The 21,312-nt window shown below is 34.3% G+C and overlaps 1 protein-coding gene across 7 annotated transcripts; it reads left to right on the plus strand.

Annotated features, from left to right (window-relative positions):
* Positions 1-1,231: 1,231 nt before the first annotated feature.
* On the plus strand, positions 1,232-18,237 carry LOC148623740 (uncharacterized). 7 transcript variants are annotated; one of them, XR_015919480.1, is made up of 9 exons: positions 3,383-3,652; positions 9,054-9,207; positions 9,966-9,980; positions 12,606-12,757; positions 12,968-13,059; positions 13,399-13,608; positions 14,629-14,663; positions 15,012-15,064; positions 18,066-18,237. XR_015919480.1 is itself a non-coding variant. In XM_088565809.1 (8 exons), the coding sequence occupies exons 1-7, from the start codon at positions 1,329-1,331 to the stop codon at positions 15,220-15,222; spliced, it is 765 nt and encodes a 254-aa protein (XP_088421935.1). In that variant the 5' UTR covers positions 1,232-1,328; the 3' UTR covers positions 15,223-15,227; positions 18,066-18,237. The 7 variants fall into 7 exon arrangements, 6 of the variants coding, with proteins under 6 accessions (XP_088421935.1, XP_088421934.1, XP_088421937.1 ...); XM_088565809.1 differs by lacking the exons at positions 3,383-3,652; positions 14,629-14,663; positions 15,012-15,064 and adding exons at positions 1,232-1,384; positions 15,137-15,227; XM_088565808.1 differs by lacking the exons at positions 14,629-14,663; positions 15,012-15,064 and adding an exon at positions 15,137-15,227 and having other exon boundaries at positions 3,382-3,652.
* Positions 18,238-21,312: the final 3,075 nt, after the last annotated feature.

Genomic DNA, 21,312 nt, shown 5'->3' on the forward strand with positions numbered 1-21,312 from the left:
CGTAAAAACTGTTCAGAAAGGATCAAGAACATTCTTTATTTAGTAATTTATTATTAAAACAAGTGAAAAGGATTATATATTGTTCAACAATTTTCTTTTAAAACAATATTTTGGTCCTGCTTTGAACCTCCTCATTCCCTTATTTCACCGCTTATCGGCCACTTATTCTCCAGGGGAAAAAAGAATATGTTAGTCCGTCCATGTGTATTTATGACCTCATTCACACTCCGTCAGGTTCTTCAGAATTAAAAATCTGGGACATATGAGAATGTCAATGCGTTCATTATTTCAATGCATTGTAAGCTGAAACGTTCTAGAAAATTTCAATACTTCACATATTTCATAATGAATTTCCTCATTTCCTAAAAAATGTATGAAATGCGATTTTTCATGCAAATATATATTAAGTGATTCACAGGCGAGGGAAATAGATGTTGCATTCAATTTTTGTTAACTGTTACTTCTCTTCGATTAATACAATAAATGTCTTACAAAGGGAATACCGGTTTCCACTATATATATATATATATATAGAAGGGTCTGAAAAATTCCCAACGATGTTGGAACTGTCAAATTTGCGAAGCAAATTTTTGGTCGTTCCCTCCGCGGGACTCGAACTCGTACCGCTGTGGCATCTATGGCAACACCGCCTGCACTAAGTCCAGCGCCCTAGACCACTCGGCCAGCTAGGCTATATAAAAATAGAGCTATCGCTGGCCGGGTCATTCCTCCTCGTAGGATTAATCTAGGGCTGTAACTTAGTACACGATGTATGGTAGTACGGGACAGATCATCTAGGTGTTATTATGTAGGATAGAGGATCAAATTAATGATGCATGTCACTAGATTAATCCTTCGAGGAGGAATGACCGAGCCAGCGAAAGCTATATAATATAGCCTAGCTGGCCGAGTGGTCTAGGGCGCTGGACTTAGTGCAGGCGGTGTTGCCATAGATGTCACAGCGGTACGAGGTCGAGTCCCGCGGAGGGAACGACCAAAAATTTGCTTCGCAAATTTAACAGTTCTAATATCGTTAGGAATTTTTCAGACCCTTATATATATACATGATTTACTTTACTTCGATGTATACCACTACATAAGATTTATTTAATTATTGGTAAATAAATGGTCACAACAAATGCTTTAGAACAATAATTCCTTTTAAGACAGATTCCGATTAGAACGCACCGTACTTAACACTTGTGCATTTAAGTATTAAACTGTATTTAACTGTGCAAGATATTAGATAAAACGCCGCGCCAGTTCTTTTATCCCGTAGTCATTGCCTTTGTTGGTGGTAACAGGATACTGTGAAATGTGTTACAGCCATGGGGAGGAGAAAATCTCGAATGGCCAGGTTAATGGAAATTGCCAAATGGTCAAGGTATGTCACAGTATAGCATAAAACTTACATGTAAAACCTAATCAAGAAATCAGAAATCCATTAACTCCTTTGTGTTGGGAATTAGACCAATTTTGTCTGTGACCCAATAAAAAAAAAACCCTACACCTTTTTTTTGCATCGCGCGAAAAGTAATTCGTTTAATTTTAGGGTTTTTATATTCATTTTTGCTGTGCTATGTTTATGTTTGTATCAGGTAAAAAAATCTAGATTTTATAATGTGCCGTAACAAAATAAAGTTTTCAAAATTCGTATATCTACTAGCGAATCAGTGGCACTCTTTCCCATTCATGGAGATTTTAAAGTCTCTAATGCCATACTTATCTAGCGGCGTATCAGGAAAACAATTCATGGAGATTTTAAAAGTCTCTAATGCCACACTTATCTAGCGGCGTATCAGAAAAACAATTTATGGAGATTTTAAAAGTCTCTAATGCCACACTTCCCTAGCGGCGTATCAGGAAAACAATACATGGAGGTTTTAAAAGTCTCTAATGCCATACTTCTCTAGCGGCATATCAGGAAAACAATTCATGGAGATTTAAAAGTCTCTAATGTCACACTTCTCTAGCGGCGTATCAGGAAAACAATTCATGGAGATTTTAGAAGTCTCTAATGCCATACTTCTCTAGCGGCGTGTCAGGAAAACAACTTTTAGTGACATTCCTCTCCTTTTTTTAATTCCTCTCCTTGCATAAATTGAAGGTGCTAATGGATTAAAAGTAATGCGGAGTCTATATCAAAATAATGTTAAAAACAATATTTAAAAAAATATTTAGTTGCTCTTGTGCCTTCCTGCAAATAATGCCTGCATGTATATCAAAATGGATGTATTCTATTTCACTACATAACAATCTAACATCTATAGATTAGAAAAAGCAACATATGGTGAAACGTAACAAATTCACCATCATATTAATTTGATAAAAATAGTAAATACTTAGAAATCACCGAAAATGTCTTCAATAAGTGTAAACACACCCTCAAGTAAGCCGACTTGGTTTATTTGGAGGTAAAGTTCTATTCTCAACATTATATCTACTAGAGATTTAATTGTCATAGTGGGAACTACAAAAAGGAAGAGCAGTATCATCTGCATAATTCTAAAGCGACCCATGAAACTGTTACATATATGTTACATCTATCTAGCAGAAGGTTCAGTTAGTCTTGGCAGAGTGGTTTGACATCCACGCCTATTGCGAAATATTCAAACTGACCAGATAGTAAGATAAACACGTCTAAAATATTTCTCGGTTATCAGTTTATTGTCATATTTTTCTTCACTCGAGGCAGTTAAAAATCTTAATTTTCAAAGCTATGACAAAAAAATTTAATTTTGAACATTGGAGATGGAGATTGTATTGACATATGAACCTCAACATGTCTTGCATATAAATGTTTATACATAGTACATAGAAACATGTTAGTAATGCAGTATACCTCATTGTATGTTTTCAAAGTCAACCAACAAGAGCTTAGGACAAATACTACTCGTAGTTCGATTTTTTTTCTTAAACGGATTAAAATGCATGTTTTAATAGCTACATTAATGTAAGGTTCATGTTGTTTTAGGCATACTGGAATACTGTCTGTATTAAATAAGCGGTTAATTTATATTAATCCCATATATATATTTCTATGCCGTGTATCCTACGATTTATGTACTTATGTATGCACGGTATTAGATTAGCCGTTAAGTCGGCTTCGTAATACCCGCTCGAATACCTTTCAATAACGGTAGTTAGGAACACAAACATTTTTTCTGTAGGTAAAACAGTTTGGTAAAAAAAGCAAGAACTGCGTCCGAAATGAATGATAATTATGATAAAATGTTCGTTAAAGTTCTTTATTAAGATTTGTAGAAGCAACTTTTTCAAGAAAATTTCAGCTTGAAATTTTAATCATATTTAAAGTCATATTGAATCCTTCATTCCCCAGACAGACCCAATAAACCAGTCCAAGATACCGGTACACTTCAGTTAAATAGTTCAAAGGAGTATGAATAACTTTGGAAGTTTAAATGTTGTTGATAAATTGGACTGAAATAATAATATATATATTTATGGTATAGCTGAAAACTTTCACTGAACAAATGAAACACGACGGAGCGTGAAAAAACGAATGAAAACATTGATCTATTAATTGCAATTTGACAGTTATTTAAAGTGATATCCTAGGATATAACTCAAACAAGATGCCGGGACAAGTTCGGAGACCGTATACTTCCTACGAAATTAAAGGTTATGACGTGTAAGTTTTGTTTTACGAGTTAATCGTGGATTTTAGTTTCTCCGAAGGTAAGATTCAGAATAAAGATATGTGAGAAGGTGTGAATGGTAGAATCTCTAAAGTGAAGCCTACAGACCATGGGTGACTAAAGCTAGGCCTACAGAACCGTTATTTATGGAGGCATCGATAGATATATGTATAGGTGTATTTATCTTTTTAAGTGGCACAAACAAAATAAAATAATAAGAAATCACACGATTTTGTCCTCTAATTATTGAACCTTATTGTTCTCGTAATTTCTGTTGCTGAGTATCTCCGGCACTAACACTCAGTATCACAAATCTTCTAAGACTGCATGTTTTAAGCTAGCTTGTATAACAACGTGAACATTGGACTCTGGTAAATTGGAATAAGAGAAAAATTCACTTGGTCAGCTTTCGATTTAATTCTTTCCAATAATTGTATATACATTAAATTAGTTCAAATCAAGTTCAATTATTTCTTTTAAACTGGGTAGAATTGCGTTTATATGTTTATAGATTGAAAACTGTAATCGAAATTTTCATTTAAATGTGGGTAAACATTATAATCAAATTATTTAATTCCGATTACATTATATTTTAAGTGTAATCTCTTTTATGCATGAACAAATATAAATTGTATGTTATTTACAATTCTGTCGTTGAAAGAGTGGATGATTACTAAGAACTTTCGCAAATCGTTTTTCAAAAGCTTTTTATTTTTGCAAAATCAATTTGCTTTTGACGTAATAAAATTTTGCATTGAACGTACATGGAACTTGTATTTGTTTAACTCTCACGATAGTTTTGAAAGTTGGAACGTATTCAGAATCGATTACAATTGTGTTGGTCGTCATTATCATGGTTGTTGATGATCGTCGAGAGTAAACTTCATCGTGCTTTTCTGGTTTTCCATGGGTTGTAAATACATGCAAAAACCATATCGGCCGGTTTTTCTTTATGAACAGGAATAGCTTACACCATTTTTTTTTTAAATTCAAAAACAATTCTGATAATTGAATAGCATTGAAAGATGACTTTATTGGTTTGTCACAACCAATCCCCAACCGTGTAGTCGTATAGATCTAGAAATGGCTTTTTATGATTTGAAAATAGGTTAAATCATTTAATACTTTGTTCATATGTCTCATAATGAAAATTGATCCCTAGACCTCGTGCCAAAGAACAAAACAAACATCACACGAACATATCTGAATTAATGGATACCAGATCGTTACAGGTTATCGTGGTGGGCATTTATACTATCAAAGACTTGACAATACAATATCTTTCTTATTATTGTTGGGCGCTATTAAATTCACCACTGTCAATAAAACCTGTAAAAGATAATTTAAAGTACAAAGTTTTATGTTCGTACTATACAAATGTTTTGATTTAATCAGGAATGGTAAATTATTCTGATCTGTCACCTATATCTACAGACACTTCGATATTACATTCCAGATAAAAATAGCGCAGTCAAAACAAGTTTCCCTGCTGAATGTGGTATAAATGTGAAGGTGGTATCCTGGTGGGGTACAGTTAACTGTTGTTTTTTGTTTTATTTGTTTTTTTTTACATTTTACTATTATCTTTTAAGAATGTCTGTATGATATTGGGAATTACGTTGTTGATAGAAAATTTGAAATATGATATATTATGCTAAACAGAAAGGATAAACTATACTGCAAACGATATATCTATTTTTTTAATACTTTTGTTTCTGTACAATATTTATTATACCTCTACAACCTGTCAAGCTAGTGGTAATTAACTGGTTATGGGTGTTCAGAATAGTTCATGACCTTTGTAACATATTCAAATGACAAACGTAAGATTCTGTCAACATTTATATGATCAAATAGAACAGACTCATTTCTAAATGAACTTTACGGCAAAGGAAATTACTCACATTAATAATTAATTTCTCTTTTTCTACTGCGTCCATATAGGTCTATTGCATACCTCCAAATTTGATCCTGGACAGAAGCAAACGCGACATAAAGTTCAACCCTTTAATTAAGTGCATTTAGGTGAAAAATGTATTTGAGCGCTTTCGTATACATGTACACATCTTTTGTGCACTTTTTGTTTAATACCAATCGCGAAGATATTTCAAGTTTCTGGTCTTTAATTCTTTCTTAACCAGAAGACGATTGTAGTTGTGCATGAACAAGTTTGACTGGTCATGAACCAATAAGCAACTCGGAGTTGCCGTGATTCACATTTTTAGTTGGGTTTCTTCAGTGTGCGTTTCCTTCATTGCGGTAATTCAAAAGTGCCTTCATCCATTTAAAGTCAACGACGGGAATTATTGCTTCTTTCGGGATATCAGTGTCAGATAAAAATGGTAGCCGGCGAAAAGCAGTATTACTGAACTTACCAAGTTTCTCTCCCTGTTAAGACCCCCACACCGTTGTTAACATAGACAGGGGTTCATTCTTAACTCTTTGACCTGGGGATATTTTTGGTGATTATTTTTTAAGTTTCTTTGACAGGAATGATAATCAAGGTGATAGTTTTAGAAAAAAAAAACGCGACTCCAAGTCTCTTTCAGTTTTTTTCGATAGAATATTATTATTTGAAGACCCCTTAGTAAAATTTTAGAGCTATAGACCACTTATCTGTAGTCCCTAATACGCCCTCCATAGTCTCCAATGCTAATAAGTTCCATGTGTTATAGAGCTTTTCACTTAAGTTTAACCTGATGAAGACTAACTATGTATATATCACCGAAATGCTGCATGTATACAATAACAGTTTTGAAAATATCTTACGAGGGTTAAGTAAGTTATCTCATATGAAAGTTCAGTGCGACCCCGACTCCTTGAAGTCAATTACGACATACATGTCATAAACAGGGGTCGTATCATACAAATAGAATTCAGTGAGTTACAACAGGGAGTTTATTTATTTGTAATAAAACGTCTCGGTTATAGTGACCATTTTAGATACAAAGAAAGAGAATATGATTCTCTGTAAAAACTGTGAACTTTTTCCACAATGACATATCACAAGTGCACTGACATTTGTATAGGATTACATTTTTATGTACTTTCTAAAAGTATATATTTGGGTTTTATTAGTGGTGTGTAACCTAAAAGTTATCTAACTGTTATTACTTTAAACTAAGAATATAATACGCACTGTCAACAGAAACTATTGTACTTAGATATAGCATACCGCATCGGCACTGAAGAATGTGATTGTATTTTCAGTTTTGCAAGTCACTTTGCAAGGTTGTGTATTCTTAGGCCTATGTAATGCAAGAACAGATGACTCTTGAAAGACTTTGTAAGCCTGTGGTGATTTTGAATGGCTCCGTAAATTGAGCTGGGAGAGGTTCCTAAAGGCTTGGTGGCTAGTCAGCACAAAAGGAACTCTCTTTTTCTTGGATATATACTTCATAATGTTATTACGGCTGATGTTTTTATCACGTTCAAATCCCTGTCTGTATCAGCTGTTAGCCATGCGATGACAAATAACCATGGAGTTCATTAAGATGTTTTTGGTGATATCGTCAGATGAGCAAAATACGCCGAATTCGGAGAGGTTGGCTGTATTGTATGCTTTAAGTGAAATGTTTAGGGTGAAAACTAATAGGAGAAATCTATTGGTGACTATCGATGAATTTATCGTGAAGGTCAATATACATAATGCCGTCTTAAAATTACAATAGTAACAGTATTAAAAAATGTAGTACTTGTATCAGAAATTTCATTTGTGAATGTGCGATAAAATTTACTAAATTTATTTTGACTCATTCCATTTTATATCGACATCATCAATGTATCGGTTGAGATAATAATTCATTTTCCAATTTGGCATACGAAGGATACTAAGAGAATGGATATGGTGAGTTTGTCAAAAAGACAGCAACCTCACTGGATGAAAATCGTCAGCTCAAGGATACCTTCGGTCTTCAGTGAACGACGATGAAACCCTCATACCACCGGGCAGGCTGCAGCTGTCCCTAAAGCAATATCATGCACAGGAACAGCGGAATTGTTGCTCCTATAGATCACGTTATTTAGACTCCAAAAACATAAAAGTAAACTGAAAGAGCAAACGAAACAAGACACACAGACTCCAGAAATTCCTGGCTTTGGGCAGATGCAGTAAATGCGGCGGGGTTAAAGTAATTTGACGTGATCACAGCCCTCCCCATTTAAAATCTGGCCACAGTGGAAACAATATTACACAATTAAACAGACCTAAAATCAGTTAAAACATTCTGAGCCCCTTGTTGAAATATAAATAAAAATATTGATTATATTTTAGACAAATGTACAAACAAATGACTACTAACAGTTAACTGACATGGCAATGTCACAGCGGTACGAATTCGAGTTCCATGGAGGGAACAACCAAAATTTTGCTTTGCAAATTAGACAGTTCAAGATAATATCGTTTTGGAATTTTTCACATACTTATGTTTGCTTTAAAGAACATATATTTTGTTTTAGCTCATCTGACCGAAAGGCCATGTGAGTTATTGACATCACTATGTGTCCGTCGTCCGTTGTCGTTCGTTAATTTGTTTCAAACATCTCCATTGAAACCACTTGACAAATTGTAACCAAACTTCGCTTGAATGATCCTTAGTGCTGTTTAAGGCAGATATATATTGGTGATTATATTTGTCTTGATATAATTTTAGTCCTATCAATATATCGTCGGTTATAAGTAAAAATGAATGACTGTTGACAGTAGAAATGAAATGTCTGTATGTGTCCTATACTACTCCTTTTATGTTGCTGGATTGATGTACTCAACTTAAAACACGTTAACATAAAGTTTCTTTCCAAGTCCAAGTATTTTAAGCAAAACCGAACATTTTGTTTTTGTGAAGTATAACTTTTTATCTTTTTTGTTTGTTGTTAATTGTAGATCAGATCGATTATTTGTTAGTTTTGACATTGAGGTAATAGTCGATACAGTGTAAATAAATTATAAGACAGTAAAACTAATTGTCATTTAATTCACGGTATCAGAATGCCAGTGTTGTACATGGAATGAAGTTTGTCATGTTTATAATGGACTATGATCCAATCCATAGGGCAAATTCGGTGACATATCAAGCAACAGGCACTGCTAGGTAGGGTAATAAGTGAACCATCCTTGTTTAGGATTTAGTACTTTTTGATACAAACGAAGTCAAGTACTAAGAAATACAACTTAGGGATATTTTATGAAAGGCAAGGCTGTACATGTGTAACTGTATATTAGTTAATTTGAATCTTCAGTCATAGAGGAAATAAAGAACATAATCAGAACGTATAAGTAAGCACGTAGTACTACACTAAAACATGCCAGACTGTGATCTGCCTATGACGGTCAGTCAACATTGATTTACAAGTTTAGGTGATCAAATGACTTCGAAGATGGTTATAATTTTGTAGATACCCATCTGATGTGTATGAAGAAGATCCTTATGAGAGATGCCCTTCCCCTCCCCCACCAGAAACATCGGGCAGATATGGTGCTTACTCTCCTGCAAAAGGACGCCAAACACCAGGCGTCAGACCGGGATCAAGAACGAACCACGCAACGCAGGTATATACAATTGTAAAATACGGGCAAAATATCTTCGACATTGTACATTTACTAATAATTTAATTTTAACCGCGACCAATTATGAATAACGGGACAAATATGAGTAAGAGGCCAAATATGGAATCTGTCTTGATATGAAATCAAATTCTAGGTTTTTCATAATTTTTCGTTCTTTATGAATACACATCTCGTAAATATAAACTAACTTTTTATGCCATCTGTATAACCGCAACGAAATTTGTGGAGACAATCATGAATAAATACTGCATCATAGCGAGTATTTAGCAAATTAGCAACTACCAACCATCCATACGAAATAGTTCGTATGCTGATCAATAAAGGTGTCATAAAACGAGTTTTGTTTTATATTTGTCCTTTACAGTGTTCTCGGTTAAGTTGCATTGGTCTTTTAATAGCCGTTTTAGGCCTCGACATTGCTTCATCCAAATATGCTTACCCTCGACCAATGAATACAATACAATAAAATACACTCTATAACACTTAAGTATTTCATGAAGTCTTTTAACCAACATAACTTTCGCTTTTCACCATATATGTATAGAAATCATTTCAATCTCAGAACTACGGCATGTAGTGGAAGATCTAGATGGTTAATATTTTTTTAAGATTTCGATTTGTTTACGAATTGTCATTTTTAAAAACTCAGTATTTATTTTTCTAAAACTTTCATTTCTGTTCATCATTATACAAATCAGAAACACTTTCCTTAAAGCATTTCTATGCATGTTTTACTTTAGGATTATTACATGCAGGTAAGTATAACTTAGCGCTTGATTTCTGATTCTGCTACTGCTACCCTCAACACATGCTTTGGTTTTGGTTGCATTTAGTAGGTTATAAGATATTAACTTTAAAACTTTGTACTGAAGTCAACATTACGGGGCGCCGAATGGGACTTGATCTTTTTGTAATCAAAATCAATTTTGTGAGACAAGTCTATTTTGTGAGATAAAATTCAATTTTGTGTCACAAAATTCAATTCTGTGAGACAAAATTCAGTTGTGTATCACAAAAAGTCAATTTTGTATGCAAATTAGTTTACAGAATCCTTTGGATATGCAAATGAATTCAAAATGTGCAATATCATGTACACGTGTATTACAAACTTAAAACATTCACTGCAATACAGTGGATAAGGTACGAACGTGCACGGTTATAATAAAGCACATTGAGTGAAAGAAATATCGGATATCATAATCGTATAACCCACTGTGTCACTTAATCTTGAATCTAGATCATTTGAGCATTTGTACACAAAAGGGAAACGACACGTACTATGTCGGTTTTTCATCTCCCCTGACCTGTTCCACTCAACCGAATTTCTTGTGTCATCCATCAATAGAATCGTATTGTAATAAGAAATCTATCTGTATCTTACAAAAAGTCGTGAGGGATAGTGGAACAAACATGCACAACATATTTCTAATATGATTTTCTTGGCTAATCTGACGATTCATTTCTTTTTCCAGCAAAATTTGGGACAAATATATTAATACAAATTATCTCGTCAAATTTTAACAAATTTAGTTGCGATTAACAGGTCGGGCAAAAGCATTTTATGGTTGAGTTGAAAGATGTCAAGAAATAATCACACGATTTACCAGGGAAAATCCCAATAAATCGAAAGTAGAAAAATCGCGTATTCTAAAGTCTGTTTTATCAAACAAATCTCATAAAAAACGTATAATAGCAATTTTAGTAATTTGAAAACAGTTTTACTGTAGAATGCAACTTAAAATATTTTTCTTGTAATTCCACTTAAAACGACCTTAACCGTACTGCGTTGCTCGAAGTAATCGGAAACCTGTTACTATATCCACTGAGACACCTTCTTACAAAATCGTGATGAGAGAATTTATTTGCATACCCAAATGATTCTGCAAACTAATTTGCATACAAAATAGACTTTTGTAACAAAATTCAATTTTGCCTCACAAAATTGTTTTTTTGTGAAAAAATCAATTTTGTCACAAAATTGAATTTTGTGACACAAAATAGACCTTTGTCTCACAAAATTGACTTTTATGAGACAAAATTGAAAATTTGTAGTATGTTCTAAATTTTTTTAATTAAAATTCATTTTTGTTGAACAAAAATCACTTTTGTCTGTACAAAATTGAAATTTGAGTACAAAACCACAAGAGTCCCATTCGGCGCCCCGTTAACATGAGATAAATAGACAACTATATCAACAAAAGATCGGGCTGAAGTTCACAAGGGGTAAACAGATAGGTATGCCAACAAAGAATTCGGCTGAAGCACAAAAGGAGAGAACTCTGGTAGATATACCAACGTGCCTGCACTTAATTTTGCCTTTTTTTTTGGAAATAAAATACATCCAGGAGAGGCATAAATGATGCTCTAAAACGCTATCTCCGCGGACCCCCTGCCGTAACTTTGCCTACACTTCAATTTGGCCTCAGCTACGCGCCTGAATGATTCGGCTGAAGTCAACTAGGTGGGAACACGGCCAGATATATCAACGAAGGATTGGTGGAAGTCCATCAGGACTTAGACAGGTATACCAACGAAGGATACGACTGCTCAAGTTCATCAAGAGGGAACTCAGACCGATGTACCAACAAAGAGTTCGGCTGAAATCCACCAGGAGACGAATCAGACAGATATGCCCATTCAAAAGATTCCCCAGGAAAGACATTAGACAGATGTTCCAATACGGATTCTCAAGGAGAGAAATCAGACATATATACAAAGAATTCGCCAGGAAAGAAATCAGATACACCGGCAAAGATTTGAAAAGTCATTTCTACTCCATACTGGTCAACGGAAACTTGCATTGTCACAATTCGCGTTCACAAGTTTTAACGTAGATTTAGACATCTTAAAATCTGCCACTGCAGGTGGACCAAAGGTCTCTGAGGGTATTCACCAGCGCAAGATTGTCTGACCTGATTTACATCATAGATTTTAACCGAAATTTGCAGTAGTAAAAATTCGATAGCACCCAAGTAACTGAGGCCCATGTATTGCATTTGGTAAAATTTCTTGGTGCTGGATTTGGCTTCACATTTCGATGTTTTATGGTAATGAGTACTCCTTGTATATATTAAATTTTGGGTAAAGATCTTCCTATGTATTTGCTTCTGATGAGAGCTTACATCTTAAAGAACGTGTACAGCATATCAATATGAGTGTAAACATCAAGAACAAGCTTAAAGTACATCTTCAATTGTATGTATGTATCTACATGTATGCATGTATGTATGTATGTATGTATGTGTGTGTGTATGTATTTATGTATGTATGTATGTATGATTTATTCAAATGTCATTTAGTACGTCAATGGTCAATGATTAGGAATGAAAAGTTTGTAAATGTATCTATTTATTATTTAGAATTATTATCATCTATTACAGACAGAATCAAGGTTAGGAAATTATAGACAGCCAACTCCTAATATGATGCTCCAGAGGGAAATGACTATGCCAGCTATGACGGGAGAACCACTAGATCCAATAACAAGACAATATTATAATAGATTAATGCACAGGGCTTACAGTCCAGACATGTAATTAGTACATCAATTATAATAATCTGAACTTACTTTTACTATTAAAAATAACGTATATATCTTATGTAAATATAATTTAATTCATTTTTTTTCTATAATAGTTAAATTTTAATCATGTCAAATTAAAGTTAGTCTTTACTTATAACTGATTGATATGCTATTTTTTCTGCAGTACTAATGTTCAATGCTTTTATGATCTACCTCCAGGAATTTGAATAGAATGGGACGGGCTGGTGGCAGATGGCGCCATATCACATCTTGTTTTGCAAACACAGGCTCACATATGGCGTTTGTCGAAGGTATTTATAATGCTTTAAATGGCCTTTGAAGATGTAATAGTTCGTTCAATCTGATTATTGAATAATCATTTAATCATATAATGAGTAGATGTTATCAAGAACATGAGTAGTTCATATACGACCCTCTTGTAAAATATTGTTATCTATTAATTGGTCTTATATCCCGAAAAAATATAGTAAAATTGAATATTTGATGGTGACTCCTGTTCGTAGAAATATACCAAGATGGCGACATCCTAAATAAGTAAGCCCTAAAATATTAGCTGTGGAGCTCATTTCTCTTTCGAGTACACGAACCTGTGACCTAGATTAATACAACAAACGTTCTATATTTTACAGGAACGGTAAAACAAGTAGACAACAATCTGTTGTTACCAAAACGACAACCAGTTGACAGACGACATTTTCAGAACGGAATAGCGGCACCACAGACCTCTTATAGAGTATCGTCTGCCACCAAACGGAAACCTAAATATAACTCCGTATTCTATGACCACGCCAAAAATGGGTTTAAGTATTGGTACCAGGATCAAAATAAACCTATGGATCGTAAGTTTTTTTTTTGCTTGCAATAACCATAGATAAATCTAATCACAATTTTTCAACATTTCAATTTAAATCTTTTTATTGCTTTTCATGAGGAGTGGACAGGGGGTAGTTTGACAACCGCTTCCCTCCCCCTTTCATTTTACCCGCGGTTACTGTTCCCAACCATAATTCCTACTTCCCGTATTTTTCACTCTCCGTTTTCTGTCCCTTTGGTTACCGTTCGCCGTCCCTTCCACCACAGTTGTCGCCTCTTCTACCACCGATTCCCGCCCCTTAACCCCCGAATCATCATCCCTTGTCCACCCCCTTTCATAGTATAGCTCAGATAGGTTGGGTTTACATTATGTGAACTGTGACCTTTTTAGCTCACCTGGCGTCCGTCGTCATTGTCCGTTGTCGTGGTAGTTAAAACATTTAAAAAAATCTTTTCTGAAAACAACTTAGTAGGTTATAACCAAATATGGTCATCAGCACTGTTAGGGTATCTACTTTAAACATTGTATAGAGTGTGCTGACCCAGTAACAAGCATGACCACCATGTCTGTTTTGACTGTTTTATAAGCACATCCTACGCTTGAATGGGATGAATTTCTCTGCATCCCGGGTCTTACTGTCTGACCAAGTACACTATCATACGAATGATCATTTGTTGTTTTAATGATAAAATTGTACATGATTGTACAGAAAAAAAACTGATTGTGTGTCTTAAATTGTCTATATACATGTTTCTGTGCATTTAATCATAAATGATATTTTGCCATTACCCCTAGATGTGGGGCCATGATTGGTAAAGTAAAATACTTTGAATTTACAACATACGGTGTAAAACCAATTATTCCAAGATATGTCTAAAAAATATGAAAGATTAGGGAAATTGTTTCAATTGCTGACATATTCTTATGATGTTCATGAGACGAAGAATAAGTTCCAGGTGAGCGATCTTTGGCCTCTAGTTTAAATTAGATTTATCTTTAATTAATCGGTTGTTAATAGTGACGGTATGTTGAAAATTTTTCACAGGTTATGCATATCCGTTACTTTACTCCTGCTAGAAGGTAACTTTATCTTAATGTAGACTATATATAATTGCACAATAGGATTTTATATAGAAGCACGACCAATCAGAAGCCTGTTTTCTTTACATTGTGGCTTCTACTATAATGGTTTCTCTTAAATGACATGCTTGCTTGTTGTTTTAGTATATGCACATACTTAGTATGAATTTATCTTTGAAATAGCAGATTATGCTTGATTTAACGTACACGTGTAAGGAATAACGTAGATGTTCTTTAGATATTTATCATTTCTATCAGTATCTGTTATAAAGTACTAGTATATCCTCATATTTAACCTGTTATTTCCATCAGTAGGATGCACGATGTAAATCTTGTTGCACATTTTAGCTGAAATCGACGAAACTTTATTGGATAGTCTGGTTAATGGTAGAAACATTACGGTAGAATATATTTGTTATTGATAAAATTATTTTGGGTACATGGGTTTAATACTGTCTAATTCCTCATAACAGTGGGCTTAAGGAAGTCAATCGGTGCCCGTGGTACTTGGTTAGGAGTAGCCGGCACGCTTCCGAATCCTTTGTCTGGATTAAACTGATTGTGGTAATGGGAACGAGTGTCTAATAAATTATGTATCTAAGAGTGCTTGCTTCTACTAAAATAATACATTTCTTCGTAGATATTTCAAAATGCATGTACTGTAGTCTATTATTATGGTGTGTGTGTGTGTTATATCAATGTGTGTGCATTGTGTCTTGGTATAAAACGTATCGATTAACAAAACTGCTTCCTATTATAGTGATGTAATAGACCTTTATATTTGTAGCCATTCTGTACATAAAAAAAAACAAGACCAATACATTTTTGGACCTGCGTCACTGTCATATATCTGCCAATGTCTTCACTTTGTTATAAACACTAATCAAGGTCCAAACTACATTGTGGGTTACACTTTCCATGTGATTTTACTACTGATAGCATGCTGCTGGAAGAATGGCTAAGTTCGACCTGCTAAAAATGTTGGTAAATAATTAAATTTCTCCATAATATGAGGTGTACATCTTCAACAGTATTTAATTACTATGCAAAATTTGAATACTGTTGCTTAAATACTTTTTGAGTTACAGATTACACAAAGTGAGTAACCATTAATGTGACGGACGAACGGAATGGAGCGGCCACTAGACCTGCTGTCACCTTTGGTGACGCGGGTATCACTGTATTAAAAATAGTTAAAAAATACAGTTCAAAACTTCAGTTGAATTTTGACAATTATTTTGTATTTAAAATTTGTATAATTAAACAATGACGTACCCGAATTCACTTGGTTGCCTAAAATGTTATCAATGATTGTACTCTCTATAGTTTCCTTTTCATTCTCGGATGTTAAATACGAAGGAATTTTCGAAACGTAGTACATCACTGTATATCTAAAGCATATATACCTAAAGTAAAAAGTTGGAATTGCTTCATCAACTCTTTTTTTACTACTAAATATAGTTATGTGCAAGTGTTTCGAAATTCATTATGTTGTATACAAGGATGTGTATTCTTTTGTGATGGCCTGATAGGAATACTTACAATATTGTTTATGATGACTTAAATATTTTGTTGATGTAGATAAAACATAAAATGATCCGTGTGAATAGTTTGTTGTGACTACAAATGTCTCAAACCTCGATCAAATAGATTGATTGATTGATTGTTGGGGTTTAACGCCCGAGCAGCAAAATGCTGTGGTGTCTTGGCGATGAACATGAAAAGGATGATAAAATGAACATGCAATGATGATGACATGAAAAATGGGATAGACACAAGGACAATGGGATAGACACAAGGATAATGGGATAGACACAAGGATAATGGGGTCGACAAATTTTGATTGCCACTGGTATTAGGGAGAGGTGGGTAGTGTCGGACAATTTAGCCTCCTGTGGCGGAGGTCAATGGTTCCTACACCGATAGAATACCACAGAAGGGTTCTTTATCGTGCGAAGAACGTGGCATCTTTCCCAACACGTTGCACCACTATAGTTTGCGGTCAGGTTTTCCGTATTATGGCCTGACGACCCCAGCATGTAACATGCCAGGGGTACCCCATTCCACCACCTGGGGCGCACAACCCAGTTGCTCTGTTGGCAGAGCGCCCTAGCCCTCGGTCAGAGTTCTGAGCACTATTTAGTCGCCTTTTACAACAAGCTTAGTGCTGCTGCGGGCCTATTCTTTTGACAACCGGACCTGCACGGGACTGATAAAATAGAAGTATGGATATTGTATATTCCAACTTCACATATATCTTCATTTGGATCATAAATATTTGACAAAATATAGGTTTCTGACAGAAGTTAACAATATTGAAAGATTTCTCTTGAATTAAAAAGCCAATATATCAAATAACGACAAATTTTATGAGTGAGTTGTAGATAGTAATCGAAATTCGCCTTGTATGCAAATATGGTTTTTTTCCTATTCCAAACAGATCTTTAATCGCACACAATACATTGCCCACGACAGAGACACAAACCTACGATGACTTAGATTCATTCACTGGTGACAAGCAATTTAAAAAAAAATAAAACTGGCCAGGTCATTTTACCTTATTTTCTGTTGCATAGATGACATTCTATCAATGAATTATCAAGGATCAGTGATTCATCTATCCAAAGAACTTCGAATAAAGGACACTATAGACGCCGATAGGTCTGCCTCATACATGTGAACTTGTAGAATTGCTTACCCTACCGGTGCGTCTGGTCAATACTCCCATTTGCTCATTTCTTCCTTTGTTTTTCTGAGTTATTTTTTGTTAAGTTATGGTGTTTAGTCTGTACTCCCTCGTTCCAAACATGGTTTCCTTGCTTTAGCTTCCACTTGAGTGGTCGAACAGAAAAAGTGGTTTGATATTCCTTCCATTTGAAACATGATCCAGATGGCTTACAGAACAGATGAACTATACAACTTGATTTATTACTATATATTCAATCGAAATCATATTAACTTGTCAGACTGGCTTATACTTTGTATTTCTATCCGTGCATGATTTAGATGTAACTGATCTTAAGATAAAATGATGCATTCTGTCGTGCTTACATTTTGTAAATACTTTACCACTTTTCTCTTGCAGTAATATTTCGGACCAGTTAAATTAAGTTTACTTATCGTGTTAACAACATGTCTGTACGTTAAATTCAACAAAATGCTCATGTCGAATTTTCTTTTCAGTTATTATGGGGAAAAAACAGGATGCAATTATCAAAGAAAAAAAAAATAACACAAAATCAACAACAAAAATACAAACAATATAAAACAGGGTCAAACTGCTTTTCTTTCTAAAAATGGAAATTTGTTACAAATTATAATACGATGAAAAATGAGGCTTCACTAATATAAAAAGCACCATTGACTGTGTAACTATTAACAAAGCAATATTTTTTTCTGCAGTGGCATCCAGTGTTCAGCTAACAGACACAGACTCAATATTTTAAGCTGCATGTACAGGCTACCTTACTACAGACTAGTCCATCAGTTCTTCACGGTTGTTGCTAAGATGTTTTTCTTGTTTCATTGTATTGTCTTTGTTGTTGAACACTTCTCCATTAAACTGATAAATATATTTTGTTTGCCCTTGTCCTAGGGACTTTTCTACGTGTATAATTAAAAAAAAACATAGACATGTAATTTGGTCCTGGACTAAAACATAAACAATCTCCTTCCGGACCAATAGCTCTATTAGCAAGGTTTTACAGTAAAGAAATCAACACAGTACATTATCTGTAAAAACCAAAGACATGGGTTTTAATATAAATCTCCAACTTTCTCATGGTTTCTGGTACGTGGCACATAATCTCAGGGCACGACTTATTAAAAGCCTATCTTGAGGGACACCGCGGACACAAGTTGTTATAAAAACAATTTGACCTCAAGTTCAAAGTTAAAGGTCAAATGTCACTAAACCTACTTATTCACCTCAAAAGTTACAGCCTGGTACTTTGGATTCTTACGAACGCTTGGGCGGACACAATGATCACTTGATCCACATTTTTGTAGAGACTCCTTATAATTTATAATCACTACAGTGCCAGTGTTAATCAGGAGGTATCCTTACTGATTATAAATAATATTTTTCAAAATTTTGTAAATACTATACAATTTAGATAATTTTATATTTGTGTGGACCTGTTAAACCGTCATATATATCTGTCAACACATAAGCGTCTTCAATATGTGTATACACAGTAAACAGTAAAAAGTTTGAATGATATTAGTTTTATACTTTTTAAGTTACAGATTACATAAAGTAGGTACCATTCACAACATAAAAGTAGCTATGTTAAACATGCTAAACATGAAGTCTAGATATGCCCCACTTTATATCGGGCAGCACCCAAAATCACTTATGCCCCATCAATATAAAGCTATACACCAGATTTAAAACCAATCCATCCATTGGGAGCTGAGATTTTTGTGACGAAATTTTTCTCTATCATTCTATATATATATATATATAGTGATAAGATTCATAGGGAGCATTTTTGTGACGAAATTCTGACAGACGGACGGACAAGGCGATTCCAATGTACCTTCCACTAGTTGAAATTAGAAAAAAATTCTCCATATTATAGAACCACAGTTGCAGTGTTTGAATAATATTGGTTCAATTAATACTTTTACCGTCCATTTGCTACAAAAGAGCTTTGCAGAGCGCAACATGATACATCAGCAGCATTTTTAACTATATTCACTTGGGGCAAGTGTGGACACAATATATTTTTTTAAAGATTCATATACAATTTAATTACAAATCCTGCAATACAGCGAACCTCCCTTTAAGCCCAGGGTAGCTGTAAAGGGGATCCCTGATTTCTTACACCCTTCATACTCTGGGATTGTGTGAAGACATACAAAAAACTCCCATAATTCAAATTAAACATTTATAAATAAAATATTCTATATCTTATACAATAACACAATTTATCTATTGCAAGTATCAGCCACATGCACCTCGACAATAATTTCGAATGAATGAATTCTCTCATCACGATTTTGTAAGAAGGTTTCTCGTTTTATAAAATAACCACTAGTCTCGCAGACGCAGAGGCCGTCTTACAAAAATCGTAATGAGAGAGAATTCATTTGCATTCCAAACGATTCTGCAAACTAATTTGCATACAAAATAGACTTTAGTCTAACAAAATTGAATTTTGTGTCACAAAATCTATTTTGTGAGATGAAAGTCCATTTGGCGTCACAAAAGTCAATTTTATATGCAAATTAGTTAACAGAAGTATAATTTTAAGATCCCAAATTATGAAAGGGTTTCTTGTTTCCTTTTTGGGCCCCTCATTCTTAAAAGGTTTAAGTCACAACTCCAAAAATTAATCCCGGTCTTCTTTTTTGGGGATGTGCCACCTAATGGTACAATTTCAGAGGTTCAATCAAACATACTAAAGTCATTGTCCAGTCTTAAAAAATGCTTAGTTTCTGCCCGCTTCTAGGCCCCTAAATTCATAGATCGATTGGTTGAAATGCGTGGGGCTTCTGCATTTTTGACATGATTTCTACCACTGAGAGTGAAAATATTGAAAGTTTTTGTTTGCAAGCGAATATATACTTATATTTGTATTAATTTAAACCACTCCAAGAAGAAAATGGTAAACAAAGTAAGAAATGTTAAAGCATTACACATATGAAGACCAGACTACAGTGACACCACTTCTGTCCGAAGATTACATAGAACTGTTTCATTATTTTCTGTCATGTAAGATTGACCTTTTTACATAAAGTAAATTAAATTAAATCATATTCTAAGATTTAAACTGTTCCGATCTCGATCTTCAATGAAATTATTGATTTCGCCCTTTTTATGGAACGTTACTCCTGACAATTATACCAGTTCCAGGGAGTGTAATATTAAGTCCATGCAAGTACAGAGAACAATACGAATATGTTTATTGTTATTGGTTTTTGATAATTTTATTCGATAACTCATAAGGGTTTCGTGCTGACACTTCCTCGTGTTATAGATTTTTTTTGCTAAAATTAAATATTTTAACAAGTAGTCCATAGGCTGGGAGGGTCCACCGTGCATCCCCCACTCATCAACTTCATGGTGATTTTTAGGTACCTTTATACCTCCCATTACCGAATCAATTTGTCGCCAAAGAATATTCTCGGATTCTTTTTCAGTATAAGCTTTTATTTGTATCCCACTGGGTCAAAAAGCCAAGATTATTTTTTACTAAATTGTTTGAGTGTCTAAGCCTTCCTGGGATAGCATGTGAGAACAAACTAAATGAATTTAAGTATAATCGAGTAGCCCAATGTCTCAGCTGTACAATGATACCAAGAACACAAATGTACCCCTACCCCGCCGAAAAATCGCTTAAATTGACATATTTTTCAATGTCAAAACCCCTAGAGTATTAATGCTTCAGTAAAAAATGGCTTATATGGTATTTTCTGTTTAGTTCTATCACAATTAATACTTCTGGGTTCTTTTGATCATTTTTGGCGATTTTCGTAGTCACAATTTATCAAAAAATAGGATTTTTCGGTCAAAAGTCATATATATTCGACTCCACAAGTTATTACTTAAGTAAAACGTCTCAAATTTGGTATCATTCGATAATTTAATTTTCTACATAAATGAAGCGCGAAAAACTATTTTTGGCATTTTTTGGATAAATTC

Source organism: Perna viridis, chromosome 2 (genome assembly GCF_037379345.1).
Source record: "Perna viridis isolate PV_CMFRI_1.1 ecotype Kerala chromosome 2, ASM3737934v1, whole genome shotgun sequence".
Taxonomy (NCBI): Eukaryota; Metazoa; Mollusca; class Bivalvia; order Mytilida; family Mytilidae; genus Perna; species Perna viridis.

Bases quoted from the DNA above. Each gene is read 5' to 3' on its own strand.
- LOC148623740 (XM_088565809.1), top strand. From the start codon at position 1,329: ATGGGGAGGAGAAAATCTCGAATGGCCAGGTTAATGGAAATTGCCAAA. The intron at 13,060-13,398 runs GTATTTATAATG...TATATTTTACAG, and splicing joins ACATATGGCGTTTGTCGAAG to GAACGGTAAAACAAGTAGAC. The intron at 13,609-15,136 runs GTAAGTTTTTTT...TCCTCATAACAG, and splicing joins TCAAAATAAACCTATGGATC to TGGGCTTAAGGAAGTCAATC.